Here is a 22,584-nt window from a genome sequence, read left to right on the forward strand (position 1 = left end):
CTTCCGCGGCTCCCTGCCCGGCCCCCGCCCGCCCGGCCAATGGGCGCTCGGAGCGCGGCGCCGTTCCGCCCAATCAGCGCTGAGGGAAGGCGGAGCGCGGGGGGGAGTGGCCAATGGAAGGCGGAAGCGCGGCGGGCGGGGCGGGGCTGGGGCGGCGCGCGGTGGTGGCCGGGAGTGCGCGCGCGGGCTGTGACGCAGCTGCGGCCCCGTGAGGCGGCGGCGGCGGCACCGCGGGCCCGACCCGGCCCGGCCGCTCCGAGCGGCGCTTCCCGGCACCTGCGGTGAGCACCGGGGCAGGGGGGGCTGCCCTGCCCGGCACCTGCGGTGAGCACCGGGGCCTGCTCACCCTGCCGTGCTTAGTGTGGTTGTGGCGCCGCCGCCAGGCCTTTTGTGCCGGGAGACCGGGTGGTCCCGCGGGGGAGGGCCGCGGGGAGGCCCCGGGACGGAGGAAGGGCCGGAGGAAGGGCCGGAGGGGAGGCGGGAAGGCCGGAAGGCCGTGAGCGGGTGGGATTTCTCGGGGGGAGGGACCAGCTCGTCCTGCCCCGGCAGTCTCCGGAGTACTTGCCGGCTTTGGGGGTTTTTTAGGCCTTTTTGGTGGTACCGGTGCGGTTGGAGATTCCGGATGTTTTCCACAGGGGATACGCGGCTTTTGATGTGGGTAACGGCCCGGCTGTTCCCGGGGCCGGGAGTTACTTACTGTCATGTTAATTAGTTGTAGTTTAAAGTTAGGTTGGTTATACGGGATTTAAAGTTGTGTTGATGACTTGTGGTTCTTTGGGTGGTTTTACGGGGATTTTGTGTTGTTGCTCCTACAGTTCAATTAGAGCCCTTTGGCGCGGGGGTGCAGCGAGTGGGAGAGAAATGTTGTGTAAACCCTCGAGTTTTACTAATTCTGCTCCACCTCTTGAGTTCACAGAACCCCTGAGGCTGGAAAAGCCCTCCCAGCCCATCCAGTCCAACCTGTGCCCCATGCCCACCTTGTCCCCAGCCCAGAGCACTGAGTGCCACCTCCAGCCCTTCCTGGGACACCTCCAGGGATGGGCACTCCAAACCTCCCTGGGCAGCCCCTGCCAAGGCCTGAGCTCCCTTTCCATGGGGAAATTCCTGCTGCTGTCCACCCTGAGCCTGCCCTGGCCCAGCCTGAGGCCGTTCCCTCTCCTCCTGTCCCTGTTCCCTGGCAGCAGAGCCCGACCCCCCCGGCTGCCCCCTCCTGTCAGGGACTTGTGCAGAGCCACAAGGTCCCCCCTGAGCCTCCTTTGCTCCAGCCTGAGCCCCTTTCCCAGCTCCCTCAGCCGCTCCTGGGGGGGGCTCCAGCCCCTTCCCAGCTCCCTTCCCTGCCCTGGACATGCTCCAGCCCCTCCAGGGCTCTCCTGCCCTGAGGGCCCAGAACTGGACACAGCCCTGGAGGAGTTGCCAGGAAGGTGGGGTGGGTGCGAAGTACAACGAAATGCACACTGTGGGAGGGAGAAATCTTTCCATAACTCTTTTTTCCCTAGAAAATGATATTTCAGGTTTCTTCTTAGGTAGGTTTTGGTGTTTAATGATCTCAGGACAATGTGAGAGCAGTGACTTAAGAAAGAGGAACCACGGAAAATGAGGGACTTGTGAATTTGCAGATAAGGCTGAGAGTCACAACATCGGACAACTGGAACGTGCAGGTGATTTTTATGTTGCCTGAAAGAGAGACTTGCACTGGGGCAAGGGGAGATGGCTGAAAATATTCCATAGGAGTGGAGAGGTGTGTTTGGGAGCAGGTCCTGGTGGAGAGGGAGCTGGGGGGGTCAGCCTGTAGAAAAGGAGGCTCAGGGGGGACCGTTCCATTCTCATAACTCCCTGACAGGAGGCTCAGGTTGGACAGCAGCAGGAATTTCCCCATGGAAAGGGAGCTCAGGCTTTGGCAGGGGCTGCCCAGGGAGGTTTGGAGTGCCCATCCCTGGAGGTGTCCCAGGAAGGGCTGGAGGTGGCACTCAGTGCTCTGGGCTGGGGACAAGGTGGGCATGGGGCACAGCTGGGCCTGGCTGGGCTGGGAGGGCTTTTCCAGCCTCAGGGATTCCATGGGAGAAGGTGAGGAGGGCTCAGGATGCAATGTTACCCTGTGCCAGAGGAGCTCTCCCAGGAGCTCCTCTCAGCTTGGGGAGTGCCGAGAGTTTGTCAGAGCAGCTTTTTCTGGCATTTACTGGGATCATTTCACTGACATTCCTCTTCCTGTGACAAATGAAATCCATAAGGATTTGCCTGTGGAAGTGTGGAGACCCTTAACACTCCAAAATTGTGGTGTGTGTCTGTTGGAATAGTTGGAGGTGACACAAATAATCTTTTTAGTTCTTTGGTCAGGGAAGTGTGGGATGCTGGTTGCTCTGGGCTGATTTAGTCTCCAGCTGTTCAGGGATGGTGGAAGACTGTGGCTGCTCCCAGTCTGGATTTGGCCATTCCCAGAAAGTGCTGTTGGTTTTAGGGAAGCAAACATCTGAACTTCAAGGATGGGCAGATGGATGTAGTGATCTCCCTGCCGGGAGGCTGTGCTAGGCAGTGCCCAGTCCCCGTGTGCTTCCTTTGGCTGGGAGGAGGTAAAGGGGGCTGAGAAGAGGCAGCTGCCAAACCTGGACACAGGGAAAGGGCAGCTTTGCCTTTAACTGGAATTGTTGGCTTTGGGCATATTCCTGGTGTGGGCCGTTCTTGAACTGCACTGCTGTGTGTCAGCTACTGCTGCCAGGGAGTACCTGGGAATGTGGGGGAATTCCTGCATTTCCTGCTGAATATGGAGGAGGGTTGGGTAATACTGGCATTTTTCTGGTTAATAAGGCATTGTTTTAGTAATACATGTTTTTTCTGGTCAATATTGTCAGTTTCTTTTGGCTGATATGGGTTTTCTCGGATCGTTACGCCCATTATTTTTGGTTAACATGGCATTTTTGGGGTAATACTGTTTTTTAACACTGGAATTTTTTGGGTTAATATGGCATTTTGGTTTTGCTAGTTCTAGCTTTTTTTTTTTTGCTAGTATTGCCATTTTGGGGGTACTATGTACATTTTTTTGGGGGTAGTACTGGCTTTTTTTGTTAATCTGGCACGTTTTTGGCTAATCTGGAATTTTTCAATGGTGGAGCTGCAGGAAAACACCACACAATTCCCTGACAGTGTGCCCAAGGAGCCGTGGGGATTGTGCTGGATTTGTTGCCAAACTCAGGGAGTTGGAGCAGAGTTTGTACCTGTTTGTGCTCGGGGAGGAGATTGAGGAGAGGCAGCAGGGAATGTGCTGTAAATAAACCATGGGGGGGGAAAGGGAATTGGGCCCGGCAAAACTCCCCTGGAACAGCAACTGCTGGGAAGTGCTGAAGTGGGAAGCAGAAGGAGGGTGGATTCCTGTAATCCCTGTGCAGTGCATTCCCCTTTGTCGTGTTTGAAGCAGTTGGCAAATAGGGTTGAACAGGAAAATCAGTCCTGGAAACCCCCGGGATTGCTGTGGGATTGCCACAGCCCAGGACACAGGCTGAGATGGGCAGGAACTCCAGCCATAATTGGGGGTGACACCATAATTTTAGGAACACCGATGTTTAGTGCCACCTCCTTACCTGTGGTGTCACTGGAATGTTGGTGTCCTTGACCCCACAGGGCTCTGGCGGGGTTTGGAATCGCACAGTGCCATGGGGCTTGTGCTGAAAGATTCCGGTGGGATTGCTGCCCTCGGCAATGAGGGAGATGGAAAATGAGTTTGTAGGATAAGCTTTCAATAAAACCTGCATTCTGCTTTCCAGGTCTAGGGAGAAAACCTGATATATCCCCAAAATGTTTAACAAATCCTTTGGAGCTCCGTTCGGAGGCAGCACTGGCTTTGGGACGACTTCAACCTTTGGGCAAAGTAAGTAAAATATCTAAGGTGGTGTTAAGGTGGTTTTTAATGAGGTGTCTTTTCCTGGAGTGCAGCTCAGAAAATCCCATGGAGGTGGTGATCCCTCATGGGATGGAATTAGGGAGCTGCTGGGTGCTCCAGCTGGCTTGGATGAAGTTCAGGAGCCTGAGCTTTTAGTTTGGGCAGACACCAGGATTCCACGGCTGCTGTGGAAGCTTCCCTCTGTAGGAAGAGCGGAGAATGCAGTGCTTAGGGAAGGTGGTCTCGCTGGGGTTTTTTGGGGTTGCAGTCAGTACTGGGTTTGTTGGGAAGGCTTGGAAGGAAGAGCTCTGTTGTGAGGGGTGCTCGTGGCGCTCCAGCCGTGCTCCCAGCGCGGCCGTTGGGAAGGGGCTCACTGGGCTCTGCTTCGCAGATGCTGGCTTTGGTACCACCAGCGGAGGGGCCTTCGGAACATCGGCCTTCGGCTCCAACAGCAGCACCGGGGGCCTCTTCGGGAGCACGCAGACAAAGCCAGGTACTGCCCCAGGGGAGGGGAGCGGGGCCTGCAGGGGGAATGTTGGTGAAAAAGGGAGGGAGGGGGAGAAAGGGAAAAACCCCCAAACCAAGGAATCCTCAGCAAAAAATAACCTAGTGCCCTCCCAAGCCCAGAACAAGAACCCATCAAAGCTCCCAAGCAAAGGAGGTTGTGAAGGATTAACAGCCTGTTTCTGTCTGCAGGAGGGTTGTTTGGGTCAACCACATTCAACCAACCAGCCACCTCCTCCACCAGCACTGGCTTTGGGTTTGGAACTTCCACTGGGACATCAAACAGCCTCTTCGGAACCACCAGCACTGGCCTCTTCTCATCCCAGAACAATGCCTTTGCACAGAACAAGCCAGCTGGCTTTGGAAGTGAGTGAAACTGGTGCCCCTCTGCTGTTTGATGGGAGAGCAGGGGGAGCTGGATCTACCTGGGGGCTGGGACAGGGGGCAGGGTGGGGCTGGGGGGTTTCTCCTGGAGGATACAGTGACATCCTTGGGCCCACAGCAGCCAAGGAGCAGCCCATGTTCTCCTGAATCTGTAGCTGTGATGCCAGCCCTAAATTTGAAAATAAATTGCCAGAGGCGGTTGGCTGGAATTTTTTTATTCTGAAGTCTCTTTTGGTGCTGCTTGATTTTAGGTTTTTATCCTGTGGCAGAGCAGCTACAGTTGGGTTTGTCTGTGCCAGGAGAAGACAGGGAATGCTGTTAAACTCTTTTGTAATTCCATGAAGCAAAAGCAACTGCTTGCAGCCCCTTCTGAGAAGAGACAGGGAGCCTTGCTGATTCCCTTTATTATAGAATTACTGTATTATTTTCTTCCTGCTTGTCAGGAATAGAAGGAAACTGGCTGCTGTGGTTTGGTGTTTCTGGAGTTCTCTTCACAGCAGAGAACTGGATTAGCAGTACCATCAGTTTCCAGTTCTGCTGTCAAATTCTTTCTCTCAGCTGTTTTTTCCATTTTCAAACCAGTTTCTAATTTGAATAAAATACTAGGGTTTAAGTTTTAAACTTCAGGTTTGTTTTAGTACTGATGATGTTATTTTTTTATGCTTTATTCAGACTTTGGTACGAGCACCAGCAGCGGAGGGCTCTTTGGCACCACCAACACCACTTCCAACCCCTTTGGGAGCACATCTGGTTCTCTCTTTGGCCCAACCAGCTTTACTGCTGCTCCAACTGGCACAACTATTAAATTTAATGTAAGTTCTGCTTTTTCTTCTTAATCCAGCCCCTTCACTGTGGGAAGCATTCGGTTTTGCAGTTGTTCGTATGATGTCTTGGTCACTGAGATGAAAAAATGAGTTTATATGCAAGTGTTCTGAAATTATTTGAAAACATCCCTTTAGAGGGACTGTTGCAGTGGAAATAGGTGTCATTAACTCCAGGTTTTATCCTGAATTTGAAAAGCTTCTCAAACACCATAGGATTTCAGACTTGTGGGATTTAGAGCTGTGCTAATGCTGAAGGGGTAGAGGAGCTCCCAAAGCTGAGCCTTCCCAGGAAGTGCCATGGAATTGAAGGTGATCCATGGCAAATGCTGGCAGCAGTAATGGTTACAGACATCTTGGGATGGGTCAGGATCAGGGCAGCCCTCCTGAGCCAGCCTGGCTTTCGGAATGGGACCTGGAAGGAGAGGAGTGGTGTCCTGCCTCCTCTGGACGAGTCCCCTTTAAGACAGGATTCAGTAACTGCTACTAAGTTCTGTGGCAGTTGGACCTGGAGGGAGGCCCAGCAGAAAGGCCTTGAGGAACTGGTCTAACTGGGGCCTGCTGGAAGAGGGACTCCTTTCCCCAAAAACTTGTTCATGCAGATCTCATCCCTCTTCATTTCTGGATTGTGCTAGTGTAAGGCTGAGGCTGTGGGGGCAGAGCTGTGGTGCTGCCTGGGCTCTTGCAGTACTGCTGGTTTGTACTTTCATAGCACTGTTAAAAAAGGGGGGATAGTGAAATTCATGCAGAGCTTCAGGATTTGTGTCAGTAACTGAGGTAAACTGCTTTTAAAGTGAAACCAAAAGCAGAATTGCTGGGAGTTTTTTTGAGTGCTCCTGGGGTAAATTCCACTGTTGATTGTCATTGAACACACCTGGGTGAGGCCTCAGCTGTACAAATAATGATGGCATCATAAAACCATGAAATCACACAAGGTTTGGGTTGGGACCTTAAAGTCCATCCAGTGCCACCCCTGCCATGGCAGGGACACCTCCCACTGTCCCAGGCTGCTCCAAGCCCCAATGTCCAGCCTGGCCTTGGGCACTGCCAGGGGCAGCCCCAACTGCTCTGGGCACCCTGTGCCAGGGCCTGCCCACCCTCCCAGGGAACAATTCCTGCCCAATCTCCCATCCAGCCCTGCCCTCTGGCACTGGGAAGCCATTCCCTGTGTCCTGTCCCTCCAGCCCTTGTCCCCAGTCCCTCTGCAGCTCTCCTGGAGCCCCTTTAGGCCCTGCAAGGGGCCTAAACCTGGAGCTTCCCTTCTCCAGGTGAGCACCCCCAGCTCTCCCAGCCTGGCTCCAGAGCAGAGGGGCTCCAGCTGTTGGAGCATCTCTGTGGCTTCCTCTGGACTCGCTCCTACAGCTCCGTGTCCTCCTTATCCTGGGGCCCCAGGGCTGGAGGCAGCTCTGCAGGTGGGGTTTTGCCTGGGCAGAGCAGAGGAGTCACACAGAGCCTCAGATCTGTGCTAGGTGTAGGATTTCCCAGGGCCTGCAGGGAGTTCTCTCTGTGTTCCCTCAAATTCATCTGGATTTTAACCTGGCCCTTCCTCCCTGCCCGGCAGCCCCCAACCGGCACTGACACCATGGTGAAATCCGGCGTCAGCACCAACATCAACACCAAGCACCAGTGCATCACTGCCATGAAGGAGTATGAGAGCAAGTCCCTCGAGGTCAGTGCAGGGGGGGACACAGCCTTACCCTGGGCCTTTCTGGGCCATCATTACAGTCTGTGCTCATTAATGGAAGAATGTTAATGAACCTTCAATATCTGCATCAAACGCAAGAGATGTTGTCAAGTAAAGCAATTAATGCAATGCCACGTTAATTGCAGTTGGGTTTAAATGCTTAATGCAGGTCTGGAAGAGCTGAAATTCCATCTTGTCAGAAGGACACAAGATCCTGTTGAGAACAGATCCTGCTCTGCAGGATCCCATGCAGAACTCACTTGTTTATAATAAACTGATGTTCCCAAGGATTTAACCTGAGGCCTTCCCATTCCGGTTGGTTTGTTTGACCCTTCAAAACAGATCTTTTATGAAAAGATCTGAAAAACCTCTGGGAAGTCAAATTGAAGCCTGAACATGGATCTAGGTTCAGGTCTTGTTTTTAGTGTCCTTATTTTTAAAAACATAGATGTTGCAGCTTTTCTTGAGCCTTCACCTTGGGGAAGGTTGGGTGCTGTGTGCCTGTGGTAAGGACACTTGTCTGCCCTTGTCCTGTGTAAAAAGAGCTGGATTTTCCTCTAGGAACTCCGTTTGGAAGACTACCAGGCAAATAGGAAAGGACCCACGAATCCTGTAGGAGCAGGAGCAACTGCTGGCTTGTTTGGCTCTTCCACTGCCACGTCCAGCACAGCCACGGGACTTTTTGGCTCTTCCACTACCAATACAGGCTTTTCTTATGGACAGAATAAAACTGCTTTTGGAACCAGTAAGTACTGCCTGGCCCTGCCCTTCCTGGGAGTGCACGTGCAAATATTCTGTTAAACCATTTAAAATTCGGTGGTGCAAAATGCTGAAACACTGCTGTGAGCTCAGAGTTGTGCTGCTTGTATTGCCAGCATTCACTGGTGAGGGTCTTTGCCATAGAAATCTGTTTTCTTATGTTTCCTTGGAAAAATTGAAACAACAATTGGATTTTTATTAGTTTTTGGTGCAAACTGAAAGGTAAGTAGATCATAGAATCCCAGAGTGGTTCAGGTTGGAAGGGACCTTGAAGCTCGCGCAGTGCCATCCCTGCCATGGCAGGGACACCTTCCACTGTCCCAGGCTGCTCCAAGCCCCAATGTCCAGCCTGGCCTTGGGCACTGCCAGGGATCCAGGGGCAGCCCCAGCTGCTCTGGGCACCCTGTGCCAGGGCCTGCCCACCCCTCACAGGGAAGGATTTTTTCCTAATAATGGGTATTTGTGTTTGTGGAATTTGGCTGTAAACAGATCCAGATCCTCCAGGCTGTAGGAATGGAGGTGGTTGTTGGATGAGCAGAGACAGCAGCCAGGGAGCGGCTGGAGCTGGGCCAGGGCAGGCTCAGGCTGGAGATCAGGGAAAGGTTCTTCCCCCAGAGGCTGCTGGGCACTGCCCAGGCTCCCCAGGGAATGGGCACGGCCCCAAGGCTGCCAGAGCTCCAGGAGCGTTTGGACAGCGCTGCCAGGGATGCCCAGGCTGGGATTGCTGGGAGGTCTGGGCAGGGCCAGGGGTGGGACTGGGTGATCCCTGGGGGTCCCTTGCAGCTCAGGATATTCCATGACCTTTCTCCCTGTTTGAATGCCGGAGTGTGGGATCTGCTGGCTTTGGTCTCTAATCCCCGTGTGGTGTCCCAGGTACGACCGGCTTTGGCACCGGCACCACGGGCGGGCTCTTTGGGCAGCAGTCCCAGACCACGAGTCTGTTCAACAAACCCTTCGGCCAGGCCACCACCACGCAGAACACCGGCTTCTCCTTCGGGGGCACCAGCACCCTGGGCCAGCCCAACACCAACACCATGGTAAGAGGGGCTGCAAGCTGGGAATGGGGCTGCAGCTGCTCCTGTGGGACACGGGAGGCTGTGGGATTGGGATGTTCCTCACATTCCAGTACAGTGTGGTCAAAGCAGGATGCTGGGCTCTGAAGGCTGCGGTGGAGAGAAGAACCTGCTGCCAGTCAGCTTTGTTCCTGACAATTGGAGAACAGTCAGCTGTTCACCAATCATGTACCCACTCACCTCCTCAAGCAGCTGCTCTCTACCAACTCCTGTGCTTCCAATCATCTTCACACAGATTATGTCATTCCATGATTAACCCTCTGTGGGAATTCAAATCCTGGGCTTTCTGGTGACAAATGAGCAGCATTTGTGGGCTTTTGTGACAGATTCTACATAGCTGTAACTTGTTGCATAACTAGAGGCTTTGGCTCCAAATATCCTGTGTTCTTTGTGAATTTGTTGTGAGTTCTCCCAGAAAACCCTGTGAAATGTTTCTTTTCCATCTCCCCTGCTCAAAGCAGTGACGAAATTCCAATATCCTTTAAAGCTTGGAGCATACCTTTTTTGGGTTTTTTTTTAATTTCCTTTTTGTAACTAATGTCTTGGAGGAGAGCTAAAGCTTCTGGAATGCTCTTCACCCCTCCTCTTCCCCAGCACAAAGGCAAATGTAGCATTGTTTTATTGCCTGATTTTGTGTGTTGGGTCTGTTGTTGTCAGTGCTGGACTTGGACAAGCCTGGGAGCATTACCTTAACCTGGTTCCTGTTTGTAGGGTCTCTTTGGGGTCACCCAGCCCTCTCAGCCTGGAGGCCTTTTTGGGACAGCTGCCAATACAAATGCTGGGACTGGATTTGGAACGGGAACTGGCCTTTTTGGACAAGCCAACACAGGATTTGGTGTTGGTGGTTCGGTATGTCTGTGCCTTCGTAATACTGAGAGAAAAGCAAGCAGAGCCCTGCTCTGGGGTGCTGACCTTCACGGAAGTTCTGTTAGCGTAGGAATTAAGATGTCTGAGATGCAAAAGTCAGGTGGTTTGCTGTAAACTGGAGGATAAACAGGTGTGGTAGAGTGCTTTTTTTAACAAGTGATGTGTGCAGTGGTGAAAGCAGCAGGACAGACTGAGGTTCTCAGTGCCTGGGGGTGCCTCAGCATAGGATTGGAAATACAGGTTGTAAGGTGTGATGGACCAAAACCAACCTTGGTTTTAGATATTCAGTCATTTTGGTTCTGCTGGAGCAAAAATCACAGGATCACTGAGATTGGAAAAGTCCCTTAAGCCCCTCGAGTCTGACCCTAACAGCTGCTTTTGGGGGGGTCTTGCCCACAGCTTGGGATAACCCCATTCATGGGAAGGTGGGCTGGGGGGGCTCAGTTGTGCTTGGCTTTAGTTCTGCGTCCTTGCCTGCAGCCTAACACTGTTATGATTCCTGTGGTATCAGCCTCTCAGGTTTCCAAATTCCTGTTGTTTCCTTTCAGACCCTGTTTGGGAACAAGCCTGCTGGATTTGGAGCCACCACGACCAGCGCTCCCTCGTTCGGTACCACCACGGGCGGTGGCCTCTTCGGTAACAAACCAGCTCTGAGTTTAGGAGCCCCTGCAAACCCTCCCAGTTTGGGGACGGGAAAAAAAATGGGGTTTCAATCATTTAAAGCTGTACTGTGTGTACCACACACTGCTGAGAGCACGTGCTAAGTATTGCAGTGTTGGATTTGTCACGTGAGCCACGGCCCTGCTGCAGGGAAATGTGCTGGGTGCTGGGTTGTGCCTTTGCTCTTGGTGGGACTCCCTGACTCCGGAAGTAGATGGTCAAGTGCCACTGTGTTGGTGGGTCCTTAAGGAAAGGTTCAGCCTGTGATGGCCAGGAGAGCCCCTGGGGTCCTGGGGAGTGTTGGGAAGAGCATTCCCAGCAAGTCAGGGAGGGGATCCTGCCCCTCTGCTTGGCCCCAGGGAGACTCATCTGCAGTGTCCTGTTCAGTTCTGGGCTCCACAGTTCAGGAAGGAGCAAGAGAGGGTCCAGTGAAGGCCACAGAGATGATTTGGGGTCTGGAGCATCTTTGATGAGGAGAGGCTGTGGGAGCTGGGCCTGGTCAGTCTGGAGAAGGGAAAAGGCTGAGAGGGGATCCATCAATCCATCCAAATCTCTCCAGTGGCTGTCAGGTGGTGCCAGACTCTGCTCAGTGGTGCCAGTGGCAGGACAAGGAGCAATGGCCAGGAACTAAACCACAACAATTCCAGCCCAGCCTGAGGAAGAACTTCCTCCCATGGAGGGGCAGAGCCCTGGAACAGCTGCCCAGGGAGGGCCTGGAGTCTCCCTCTCTGGAGACATCCCAACCCCCCTGGACACGCTGCTGGGTCACCTGCTCCAGGGGACCCTGCCTGGGCAGGGCTTGGACTGGGTGATCTCCAGAGGTTCCTTCCAACCCCAACCATTCTGTTGTTCTGTTGTTGAAAACTCCTGAAATCAAAGATTTGGGGAGCAGAGGGGTTTGTTAGGAGGCTGTGAACGCCCTGTGTTGCCACAGCAGCACTGGGGGAATTGGGGTAAAACCAGGGATCCCTGGGCTTGGACAGGTGTCAGGAGATCCTGCAGTGAGGGTGAAGTCAGTCAGCTCCAGTTTAGCTGGTGGCTGTTGTTCTCCTTGGTGGTGTGAAGGACCAGCATCCTGGGGAACTGGGTGTTGTGTTCCTGGTGGCCTCTGACCCTGATGTGAGAACTGATGTCTGGTGAGTGTGTGACTGAGCAGGAGGAATGTGTAGGGATGGCTGAAGGGAGTGGCAGCTTCTTTTCATGGGACTCTGAAATCTCTTTTGCCTTCTTAATCCTGGATTTCAGAGCAACAAAACTGTCTCTAGAAGTGACTAGGCGGGGGTTGGATCCTGACATCTCTTTCCTGGGGTGCTGTTTTGTGTTGGTTATTTAAAGACAGTGGGGCCTGCCATGCCTTTAGCCTGCTGTGCCAGCCTGCCAGGATAGACAGGGAAGAGCTTTTGGGAACTGGATCCTTCCCAGACTGAGCTCTGTGCAGTTCTCAGTGCTCTGAACCAGGGCAGCACCTTGGCAAGCAGGGTTTGACTGTGGTGACCAGTCCTGGGCAAACCTCCCAGGGGTGTGAAAGGTGCTTCCAAGTTCTGGTTCTGCTGGTCAGGGTCTCCATAGCCCCACCAGTGTGTTGGCACTGTTTGGTGGAGACCAGCCTTTGCAGTGTGTGGTTTTGGTTTGCCTGTGTAGCAGTTTGTAGGAGGAATGGAGAGGGAGTTGGATGGAGAGAGTTGGTGCACACCTGCCATTTTTCAGGTTAATCCTGGCTTTGTGTTCTAACCAAGCATGGGATGGGGTCAGCATCTGCAGTAGAACTGAGCTCACGGTAGATTTGGGGTGGCCTTGTTGCAGCTACAGCTGTGTCCTTGAACTGTGCAGATCGGAGTTCCCACCTGCTCTGTGATGAGGGTCAGAGAAATGAGTGTGTGGTATAAACAGGATGAAATGAGGTGTGTTCCCTTCAGGCACTTAAAAAAAGCCAGCACATTTTACTCTGTTGCCAGATACAGCAGCATCCTGTCAGCTCTGCCTTTCAGGGAAACTTGGAAGTTTGTAACAAACTGAAAAGCTTAAGAAGGCAGACCAGCATTTTTCTGTGCTGCTTTAATGCTGTATTTATAACTAAAATATGTTTATTACCAGTGAAGTCCCTTCTTGCTGACTGTCAGTTTAACCTGCACTGCTGGAAACAGTGAGAAGTTTGACCTTGACTGTGGCAGGGCTTTTCGACCCTGTGATGCTTATTTATTTCAGTTTTAATTTCATCTCTAATGAGCTGCTCGTTCTGTTGAAGGTTTTGGTGCCAACACTGCTGGAAATAGCTTGTTTGGAAATAAGCCTGCGACTGGGACTCTGGGAACTGGACTTGGGACAGGGTTTGGAACAGGTAAGCAGTTTCCCAGCTCACTTCTTGGCTGCAGTGCTGGTCCAGCCTGGGTATTGCCTGTAACTGTTGCAGTGGGGATACTGCAACATACCTATATCAAACCCTGAAAAGATACCTTCCACGTGTAACTGAGTTAGGAAAGGCTGGGAAAGTTGTAGCTTCAAGCCAGGATGTCTCGGGGCAGCTCCAAGGGGAGCTTCTTAGCACGGTGCCAAGTGACCTGATAGAAATTGGGCAGCACTGGTCACACTGGTGGGACTGGTGAGGTCCTCTGTGCTCAGAGCCTCTGGTCTGATCACGAGGCTTGAGTGTCTGCAGCATCCATGGGCGTGGAGAGTGTTTCCTGCAGTTTAATAAGGAATTGATTGTTGTGCTTGTGAACTTGTCACAGTCTTGTAGTAAATGACAGTCACCTCTCGTGTCACAGCTCTGGGGGCAGGACAGACGTCCTTGTTCGGGAACACCCAGCCAAAGCTGGGGGGAACGCTGGGAACGGGAGCATTCGGAGCCCCAGGATTCAACACCTCCACAGCTACCCTGGGCTTTGGGGCCCCTCAGCCTGCTGTAGGTGAGTGTCCATGAAGCTGCTGCTTGCTGCCTTGTTCCCATGTGCCTGAACACAGGAGCACACCTCTCCCAAAGGGTTTGGAATGACGAAACATCTCCTTGAGGCCACTGCTGTTCTCAGACGCAGTGCAGACCATGTTAATGACCCTTTTTTTGCTAGTTATATGTGTATTTTTAAAGGAACTCAAAGTTGTTTTACACGCCCAATAATTGCACCTATTTTAGAGCGTTGTTTTCAAGATTGGTAGCATTTCCCATCGTTGAATTTGGGGCAGCAAGAATAGATGTTCACAAGGAAAGTAAGGGAAGTGCAGCATTGGCTTTTTCAGTATTTCCAGATCGGAGAGGCCTAGAGGCCCTTTATTATCAGGAATGCTGTGCCATTGGGACAAAAATAAGACCCAGTTGTCTCCAGCTTTCCTCATGACTTCCTGCAGACCCAGAGAGTAAGCTGCTGTTCTGAGAGTGGTTTTGTTGTTCTTTGGGAATGCCCACATTCACCCTGGTTTTGTTGGAATTAGAATTAAGCTACTTTTGGTGGCTGGAATGTTTCATGGTGTGAACTCTTAGAGCATTTTGATAGGAATTAAAATTAGATGGTATAAGATGGAAAGATTTAGAATCCATTGTAGAGGGCACTCTAGACCTGTATGTTTGGTTGTGGTAGCAGGAATGTCAAAATTCTGCATGAAATGTTTTCCCTGCACACCCTTCAGAAGCCAGCTGGATTCACTGAATATTCTGGCAAGCCAGGCTCTCTCCACTGCTCTGTAGCTCTCTGTGCCCTCAGCTTTTCACCCCTGAGAGCTCAGTGAATATGGTTGCCCTCTCTGATGGAGGAAGGAGATGCTGTGAGAACTGTTGTGTTTCTGCCTGCCCTGGTTCTGTTCCCAAAGCTCTAAAACTAAAATGCTGCTCCTTTTGTAGCTCTGACAGACCCCAATGCCTCTGCAGCCCAGCAAGCTGTCCTCCAGCAGCACCTCAACAGCCTGACCTACTCACCCTTTGGAGACTCCCCACTCTTCAGAAACCCCATGTCAGACCCAAAGAAGAAAGAAGAGGTGAGTGCACATCTGCACTGAGCTCATTTATGGGTGACACTTGAAATTACCTTGGTCTGTGTGCAGCCTTCACCTAAATGCACAGTGAGCAGCCAAGCAAGTTGCCCTCTGTGCTCTCCCAGTGGTACAGTGGCTGTTTACCCTCCAGGACACAAAGTGCTTGATTTATTCCAGTGGGAAGTTCCCTGCCCATGGCAGGGGGGTTGCAACTGTGTGATCTTTGAGGTCCTTTCCAACCCAAACTGTTCCTTGATTTCCTTCTTTTGCCTGCATCACAACCTTGGCTGTGGAGTTCCTGTGCTCACTGCTGCTGATTGGGAATAAAGATGGATCATTGTTAATGCTTGGAATAATTGCAGTGCTTTGCTTAGGACATCTCTGAGAGTCTCTGATAAATCTTTCCCTGTTGCTTTGTTCAAAAGATGACAAACACTTCCCAGTCTTTTGAAGCGTTAGGGGAGGTTCTAAGTGGCTGCTGCCCCTGACAGGTTCCGGGGGCTGGAGGTGAGCCCTGCCTGGCAGCTGGAGCCTGGAGGGGCACGTGGATCCGGGCTGATGGATGGGGCTGTGCATGGAGCCCTCTAACCTGGCTGCAATTGCTGCTTCCCCTTCACCTTCCAGGGCCCTGGGTGGGAGCACCCTAAAGCTCTGTCCCCATGCCCTGAGGGTTCCAACTGTCCATCTTTCTATTCCAGAGGCTGAAGCCAACCAACCCAGCAGCCCAGAAGGCCTTGACAACCCCCACCCACTACAAGCTGACCCCACGCCCCGCGACCAGAGTGCGGCCCAAGGCCCTGCAGTCGGCGGGCTCGGCCAAGTCCCAGCTCTTCGATGGGCTGGATGATGATGAGCCCTCCCTGTCCAATGGAGCCTTCATGCCAAAGTGAGCTTCTCCTTTGTCTCTGTGTGAGAATCTTCTGTAAACTCCTTTATATTACCCTCAATCCCGTGGGTTTGTGCCCTGGTTCAGATAGGAAGAACAAGCAAGTTGTCTGTAAGAATTCACTAGAACTGTTTTCTGTAGAGGAGGTAAAAAGGTTCGGCTCAAACTCTTAAGGCCAAATAAGCTGTAAAATGAGGTCAGGCCACAATGGGAGTAAAGCTCCTATAAAGTCATTTAGGAATTCTTACAAGGAAAGCTTGCACAGGGTAATACTTCCTGCTCCTGAACTGGGAGTGTCATCAGGCTTGCTCATGCCCTTACTGTGGAGGCAGATTTCTGGTGATTTTACCCCAGCACTGGTTCTGTTTCAGATCCACAGGTGTTTCTGTGAGGAATAAATTGTGGATCTGCCTGAGTGAAGCTTTGGGTTCAGTTTTTAGATGCATCAGTGGCAATCAAATAGAAAAGGGGTTTGGAAAGGCTTGGAGTTGAGTGAAAACAAAGAGCAAAAGACTGAAGTGACCCTGCAGTAAAATGAACCTGCACCTGTGGGCCAGACCTTCTATACTTCTAGAAAAGCTGATTTGGGAAACAGAGAACACTGTGGTTTGCTGAATTTGGCCTTTGAGCCTTTCACTGGCTTGTGCTTTTTACACCTCCACATAAGCCAGAGCCTTAAATGGAATTCCCCAAAAAATTTTAGGATCTCTGACAGAAGACTTGATATGTCCTGGGTGTGGGAACAGGTCTCAGAGCTGGGTCCTGGTCCCCGGAGCATCTGAATAAGTATGAAATATATATTTATGCACTGGACAGGTCCAAATTTCCCTTCCTTGGTGTGTTTTGCTTTTAGGAAGAGCATCAAGAAGCTGGTTCTGAAGAACCTCAGCAGCAGCAACCTGTTCTCTCCCGTGAGCCGAGAGAACGAGGACCTGGCGTCGCCGTCGGAGTACCCTGAGAACGGGGACAGGTGAGGAGTCACCCCGCAGGGGTTTGTCCTCAGCAGCACAAACTGGTTCTGCCTGTCCCTAAATACTGCTGTACTGCAGCCACTTCTTTTCAGGGATGTCACTTCACTGTTCGTTGAAAGCAATTGACCTGCTGGGAGATTAATTTCCTCCTGGAGCAACCATGGGTTCTTCCTGTGTGGGCACTGCCAGGTCACCCCACCCAAAATCCGGGTCAGAGAGCAGGGACTTGTTTTCTGGATGAGTCTCTCTACGTGCCCTGTAGCAGGAAACCAGGACATTCCTTGAGGGAAGTGCTAAACCTGACTCTGAGGGGAGAAGACCCTCCCCTGGTCAGTCCTCAGTGATGTGGGAATTGCAAGGAGGTTCCACTGATCCTCATGCCTCATATTTCTATTTTCTATATGTGTATTTTGTACAGATTACAATGAGGAACCTCTAAAGCTACATCTTTGCCCCCAAAAGCCAGAATTCCAACCTCCTCTAAAAAACCTGTGGCTATATTTCAGTTGAGCTCTGATTTTGCCTTGGTTTTCTTTTAATCAGGGTCTGGAAAGAACCTCCTGCTCAGCTCACCATGTTGGTTTTATTGAAAGCTACTACAATAAGAGCTGCTGTGGGAGTGAGGTCACCCTGGCGCTGTGGGCAGAGGGTTTGGAGCTGTGGGGTTGCTGTTACAGCCCCTTTTGAGGCTCCTCTCCAGCCTGAGCTCCCTGTTCCGCTCAGCTCTGCAGAGGGCACGTGTTTCAGTCTCCAGCACCGTGGGGACTGTCCCAGTCTCTCACTGTCCTTGCTGTAGTGGGAGCCTCAGTGGCAGAGGTGGTCAAGCAGGAGCAGAGAGAAGGGGAATAATCACTGACACTGACCAGTTCATGTGGTCCTGTTGGCTCTTTGTGTGGAAAGAGCAGAATTTTAATCATTGAATCACAGAGTCTCCTGAGCAGTGAGGGACCCACAGGGGTCATCCAGGTCCAGCTCCTGGCCCTGCACAGGAATGTTGGTGTAGGTCTCTTAGAATGTAATAATTGACATTATCCTTCCTCTGCCCAGGTTCTTCCTGTCAGTGCCTCCCGAGGAGAACCACAGGCAGGACGGGGAGCAGGAGGAGGAGGAGGAGGCCCACGAGGTCACCAGGTTTTACACCAATCCCATTGCCAAGCCCATCCCCCAGACCCTGGAGGGCAGCGGGCACAAACCCCACTCGAGCGTGGACGACACCATCGTGGCGCTGAACATGCGCGCGGCCCTGCGCAATGGGCTGGAGGGCAGCAGCGAGGACGCCTCCTTCCAGGAGGATTCCCTGCAGGATGAGCAGGACAAGGAGGTGGAGGCCGTGCACCAGCTGCATCCTGCAGGTGAGGCTGGCGGGGGCAGCGTTTCATGCAAGTGTTCTGCTCTTTGGCACCCTCAGCTTTTGCTTTTTCCCCTCCTCCTTTCACCAGAATACAAATCTTGCATTCCTTACCTACTGCAGAAATCTTACCTGCTGAGTCAATGAGGATTTAAATTTTATCCCCCAATTTTATATCATGTGTGTTGGAGTTTTTTAAACTTGAGAAGGGAAAAGGAAAAGATCTGTTAATCATTCCAGATACTACTTACGTGGCATGTAATGAAACTGGCAGGTGGCATGTGCAAAAGAAATGTCTCTAGACATTTTGTAGATGCAAAATGCTTTTGGAAAATAGGAAGATCATTAGACAACTTAATAGATGAAGAAGAATTGGAGCCTGTTAAATGTAGAAGAAGCTGCAGCTTGGTCAGCAGCGCCTGAGGCCCCAGGCTGCTAAAGCTGGGAGAGCGTTTCCTTCAAGTGTTGATGCATTTGCAATTTTTCTTTTCCCTGTGCACCATCTTCCCTTGCTGTTTGCACACCTGCTGCTCTCTGGCAGGTGCCTGGGCTGGAAGAACCTGCCAGAGCAGTTGGTTTAAATGTACTCTGGAGGCTGTGGAATGAAGGTGTTCTGCTGTCTGTTGGCTTTGGGTGCACTGATCCTCAGTTCCTCTGAGGCTTCCAGCTGTTCAGGCTGGCAAAAGAAATGGGATGGGATGACAGTCTGGGAATGTTGATGCATTGCTGCCAGCCCTGTGCTCAGGGAATGTTGTGTTGCAGGGATTGTTCTGACACGAGCTGGGTACTACACCATCCCCTCCCTGGAGGAGCTGGCCCGGCTGACCAACGACAGGAACGAATGTATTGTGACAGACTTCACCATCGGCCGCAAGGGTGAGACCCCCCAGCCTTCCCAGGGCTTCACCCTGATCCAGGGATCTCTGGAACCCGAGTTCCAGACCCTCAGTCTGACTGTAACTGGTGCCCTTGCTTTGGGAGCAGCTTGCATCAAAGTCTTGTAGGATTTTGGGATAGAATAAATCACAGTATCACAGACTGGTTTGGTTTGGGAGGGGCATTAAAGCTCATCTCATTCCATGGGCAGGGACACCATTCCCTTTCCCAGCTTGCTCCAAGCCTTGTCCAGCCTGGCCTTGGAGACTTCCAGGGATCCAGGGGCAGCCACAGCTGCTCTGGGGCCTGCCCACCCTCCCAGGGAACAATTCCTGCCCAAGATCCCATCCAGCCCTGCCCTCTGGCACTGGGAAGCCATTCCCTGGCTCCTGGCCCTCCACCCCTTGTCCCCAGTCCCTCTGCAGCTCTCCTGGAGGCTCTGGAAGTGGCTCTGAGCTCTCCCTGGATCCTTTTGTTCTCTGGGTGAACAACCCCAGCTCTCCCAGCATTTTGATATCAGTGTCAAAGTTGATACTGCTCCTCCAGGGGTTTCCTGGGGAAGGAGGTGTCACTTTGCTCGGGAGACAGGACGGGGCTGGGTGGGCACAGGAGGAGCACAGCAGGAATGTGGGCTCTCTGGCACATGACTTTTCACAGACAATTGTGACCTTTTGGGTTGTTTTGCAGGTTATGGATCGATTTACTTTGAAGGAGAAGTAAATCTAACAAACTTAAACCTGGATGAGATCGTACACATCCGGAGAAAAGAGGTTATTGTTTACCCTGACGACGAAAGAAAACCACCCATTGGGGAAGGGTTAAACAGGTAAGTGTTAGATAAAGATGATTTTTAAAATCCTGACAGTCTGCTATGTTTGCAGGCAGCAACCAAGAGACAAATCCAAATGTGCGTTCAGTTTGCGGCATTAATGAGTTACTTGCGAATTTCTGAACCACAAATTGGGTTTAAAAGCTGATATGAGTTCCCCGGCCCAGCTTCCCCATCCCTGTTCCCGGGCAGCTCTGCCTCAGCCCCTTGTCTCTGAGCCTGTTCCGTGCCCTCCCAGGCGAGCTGAGGTCACCCTGGACGGGGTGTGGCCCACGGACAAAACGTCGCGGTGCCTGATCAAGAGCCCCGAGCGCCTGGCCGAGATGAACTACGAGGGCCGGCTGGAGGCCGTGTCCCGCAAGCAGGGCGCCCGCTTCAAGGAGTACCGCCCGGAGACCGGCTCCTGGGTCTTCAAGGTGAGGGCATCACACGCACCCTGAAGCTGGAATCGCCTGAGAATTTGTAATTCAAGTGGTTTGCTAACTTGGGACAGCTGTGCCAAGTGCCTCGGCTCTGGTGAGAACTGTCCTCACCAAAGCAGCTCCTCGTTCCTGGGAGTGTTCAGGGTTGGGTTGGACAGGGCTTGGAGCAGCTTGGACTAATGGGAGGTGCCCCTGCCCGTGGAATGAATGAGCTTTAGGGTCCCTCCCAGTCCAAACCAGACTGCGGTTCTGTGGTGAAACCTGTGGCCCCAGACCTGCCTAGTGTGGGTGGTTTTTGTCAGTGGAGAGGCTGAATTTGTTGCAGGTGTCCCAAGACCCTGTGTGTTTTAGGACACCTGTATAGGGCACAGTTACGCCTGCCCAGTGTTCAGGCTTTCCAGAAATTTCACTTCCAAGCTGTGACATGTTTGTCCTTCTCCTTAACACAGGTAGCACACTTTTCCAAGTATGGCTTGCAAGATTCAGATGAGGAAGAGGAAGATCATCCTTTAAAAGTGGACACCAAGAAGTTAAAGACCACACCTGTGCCACCCCCAGGGCACCTGCCTCCCCAGCAGATGGCCCTGAATGGCAAACCAGCACCCCCAGCTCAGGTAGAAGGAGAACAGTGACTAAAGGGGGTTGATGACATGGAATTTGGAGAGTAGTTGGTGCCTGGGAAGGGGGTGGTTGGAGTAACCTGGAATCTGGAGAGTGAAGCCATACAGAAACTCTTCTGAACTCTGGCTGAGTGGCTGCATGTTGTTTTCCTTTGAGACACTTGACATTGCAGACTGAGGATGGGGCGGGGAGGCTTTCAACCCTTGTTTCTTGTTTGAATTCTAGTCTGAGTTTGGCAGATTTGCACCTCTTCTGGAAGAACCCTTGTTTTTGTGACTATTAAATGCACGCCCGTAATGCCAACGCTGTGTGCTGCCTGCCTGGACAGTGATGCTGTGCACTCAGTTGCCTTTACCACCATTAGTGTGCAAGACTGTCTGCTTTCTATTTTAAGAATGTGCTCTATTTTTATTAAAATAATACTTTTTGTAAGGCTGGCTATATGCTGGCTTTGTAAACATATTTGTGTTGGATGTGACTGCTTTAAACCTTTGCAAAACATCCTCAGTGCTGGGCCCATCTTACACAGGAATGTTCAATCCACAGGCAGTGTTTGATCCAATTCACTGGGAATACCAGGAGCCCAGGTGGGCAAGAGGCCAATGGCCCCTGGGCTGTGCCAGCTGTTGTGTGGCCACAGCCCCAGGGCAGGGATTGTCCCCCAGGGCAGGGATTGTCCCCTGTGCTGGGCACTGTGAGACCCCTCAAGGGCTGTGTCCAGTTCTGGGCCCTCAGGGCAGGAGAGCCCTGGAGGGGCTGGAGCGTGTCCAGGGCAGGGAAGGGAGCTGGGAAGGGGCTGGAGCCCCAGGAGCGGCTGAGGGAGCTGGGAAAGGGGCTCAGGCTGGAGCAAAGGAGGCTCAGGGGGGACCTTGTGGCTCTGCACAAGTCCCTGACAGGAGGGTGGAGCAGGAAATGGCCTCAGGTTGTGCCTGGGGAGGCTCAGGTTGGATATTGGGAAAATTCCTTCCTGGAAAGGGCTGTCCAGCCCTGGCACAGCTGCCCAAGGCAGTGGTGAAGTCACGTCCCTGGAGGGATTCCACAGCCCTGTGGATGTGACAGTTGGGGATGTTGTTAGTGGTGGCCCTGGCAGTGCTGGGGAATGATTGGACTTGATGGGCTCAGAGGTTCTTCCAACCTCAAACAGTTCTGTGTTTCTAACATCAAAGAACTTTCCCCTGGCATTCAGTGTGAGTCTCTGCTGGCCACTTGTGTGGCAGGAGAGCAGAGCTCTCCAGGCAGGTGAGAGGGGCCTGATCCCTGTCCAGCAATTCCAGAAGCACCGTCTGCTCCCTGGGCAGGACATCCTGCTGCTGGGGCAGGCAGAGGGGCTGCCAGCTCTGCTGGATTCTGCATGGAGAGTCCCAGAGTAGTGGCCAGCTGCTGCTCCAGCTCTCCCAGCTCCTGGGCTAATTAACACCCACTCCTTCATCCCTCTGCTGGAGCAGATCCCTAATTATTTGCATTTTGAGCTGCACACTTGGCTGCCCAACAGCACCACTTCAGCTCCCCTTCCTGCTTCATGTTGAGATTGGGGGGACCAGAGCTGAGGTTTTAAACCTGCAGGAATACTGGGAATATCTCTGGTATTTTCAAACATTCTTACGCATTCCAGTGTACTTAGCAAAAACCCCTCCGGCTTCATTAACCTCTCTGACTTGCATAACATTAACTCAGGTTTTAATTTCTGAAATAAGGAAAAACATCATCTGGTTTCCCAAAACCCTAAGAAACATCATAGCATTGCTTAAAACTTTCCAAACTCTTGGTGCAGAACACACCTGACAATATTATTATTTGGGCTGTAAGAAGCATTTCGTATCTAGACTTGGTTTTTGTTTCGTCTTCCCTCACTAACTTAAATATTAATGAATTTATTAATGTTGCAAGGGAACCTGCTGCATTAAAGCCCAATGAAGGGAGCAGTGCAACTTGTGTGTTTGTAACCATATTTTGACTTGTAAATCTGTTCCACATGCGGGGCCAGGCTCAGATTCTACATCTGCCACTCAGTTCTGTCCTCACAGATCCCCAGGGTGATTTTATCT

General features: G+C 52.1%; 1 protein-coding gene across 4 annotated transcripts in view; it reads left to right on the forward strand.

Annotated features, from left to right (window-relative positions):
• Positions 1–172: 172 nt before the first annotated feature.
• Positions 173–22,584, forward strand: part of NUP98 (nucleoporin 98 and 96 precursor) — a 36,821-nt gene continuing 14,409 nt past the window's right edge. The window contains exons 1-21 of one of the 4 annotated variants that reach the window (XM_032101273.1): positions 195–281; positions 1,524–1,658; positions 3,756–3,859; positions 4,263–4,364; positions 4,568–4,741; positions 5,432–5,571; positions 7,142–7,249; positions 7,826–8,009; positions 8,897–9,060; positions 9,808–9,945; positions 10,512–10,599; positions 12,869–12,961; positions 13,389–13,529; positions 14,456–14,589; positions 15,285–15,472; positions 16,326–16,442; positions 17,491–17,795; positions 18,554–18,667; positions 19,355–19,493; positions 19,735–19,912; positions 20,368–20,532. In XM_032101273.1, the coding sequence (XP_031957164.1) occupies positions 3,787–3,859; positions 4,263–4,364; positions 4,568–4,741; positions 5,432–5,571; positions 7,142–7,249; positions 7,826–8,009; positions 8,897–9,060; positions 9,808–9,945; positions 10,512–10,599; positions 12,869–12,961; positions 13,389–13,529; positions 14,456–14,589; positions 15,285–15,472; positions 16,326–16,442; positions 17,491–17,795; positions 18,554–18,667; positions 19,355–19,493; positions 19,735–19,912; positions 20,368–20,532 (2,745 nt within the window). In that variant the 5' untranslated portion in view covers positions 195–281; positions 1,524–1,658; positions 3,756–3,786. Of the gene's footprint in view, positions 325–1,523; positions 1,659–3,755; positions 3,860–4,262; positions 4,365–4,567; positions 4,742–5,431; positions 5,572–7,141; positions 7,250–7,825; positions 8,010–8,896; positions 9,061–9,807; positions 9,946–10,511; positions 10,600–12,868; positions 12,962–13,388; positions 13,530–14,455; positions 14,590–15,284; positions 15,473–16,325; positions 16,443–17,490; positions 17,796–18,553; positions 18,668–19,354; positions 19,494–19,734; positions 19,913–20,367; positions 20,533–22,584 lie in introns of all 4 variants that reach the window. The other 3 variants (XM_032101274.1, XM_032101275.1, XM_032101276.1) reach the window with 3 other exon arrangements.

This window comes from Corvus moneduloides, chromosome 2 (assembly GCF_009650955.1).
Source record: "Corvus moneduloides isolate bCorMon1 chromosome 2, bCorMon1.pri, whole genome shotgun sequence".
NCBI classification, from domain to species: Eukaryota; Metazoa; Chordata; class Aves; order Passeriformes; family Corvidae; genus Corvus; species Corvus moneduloides.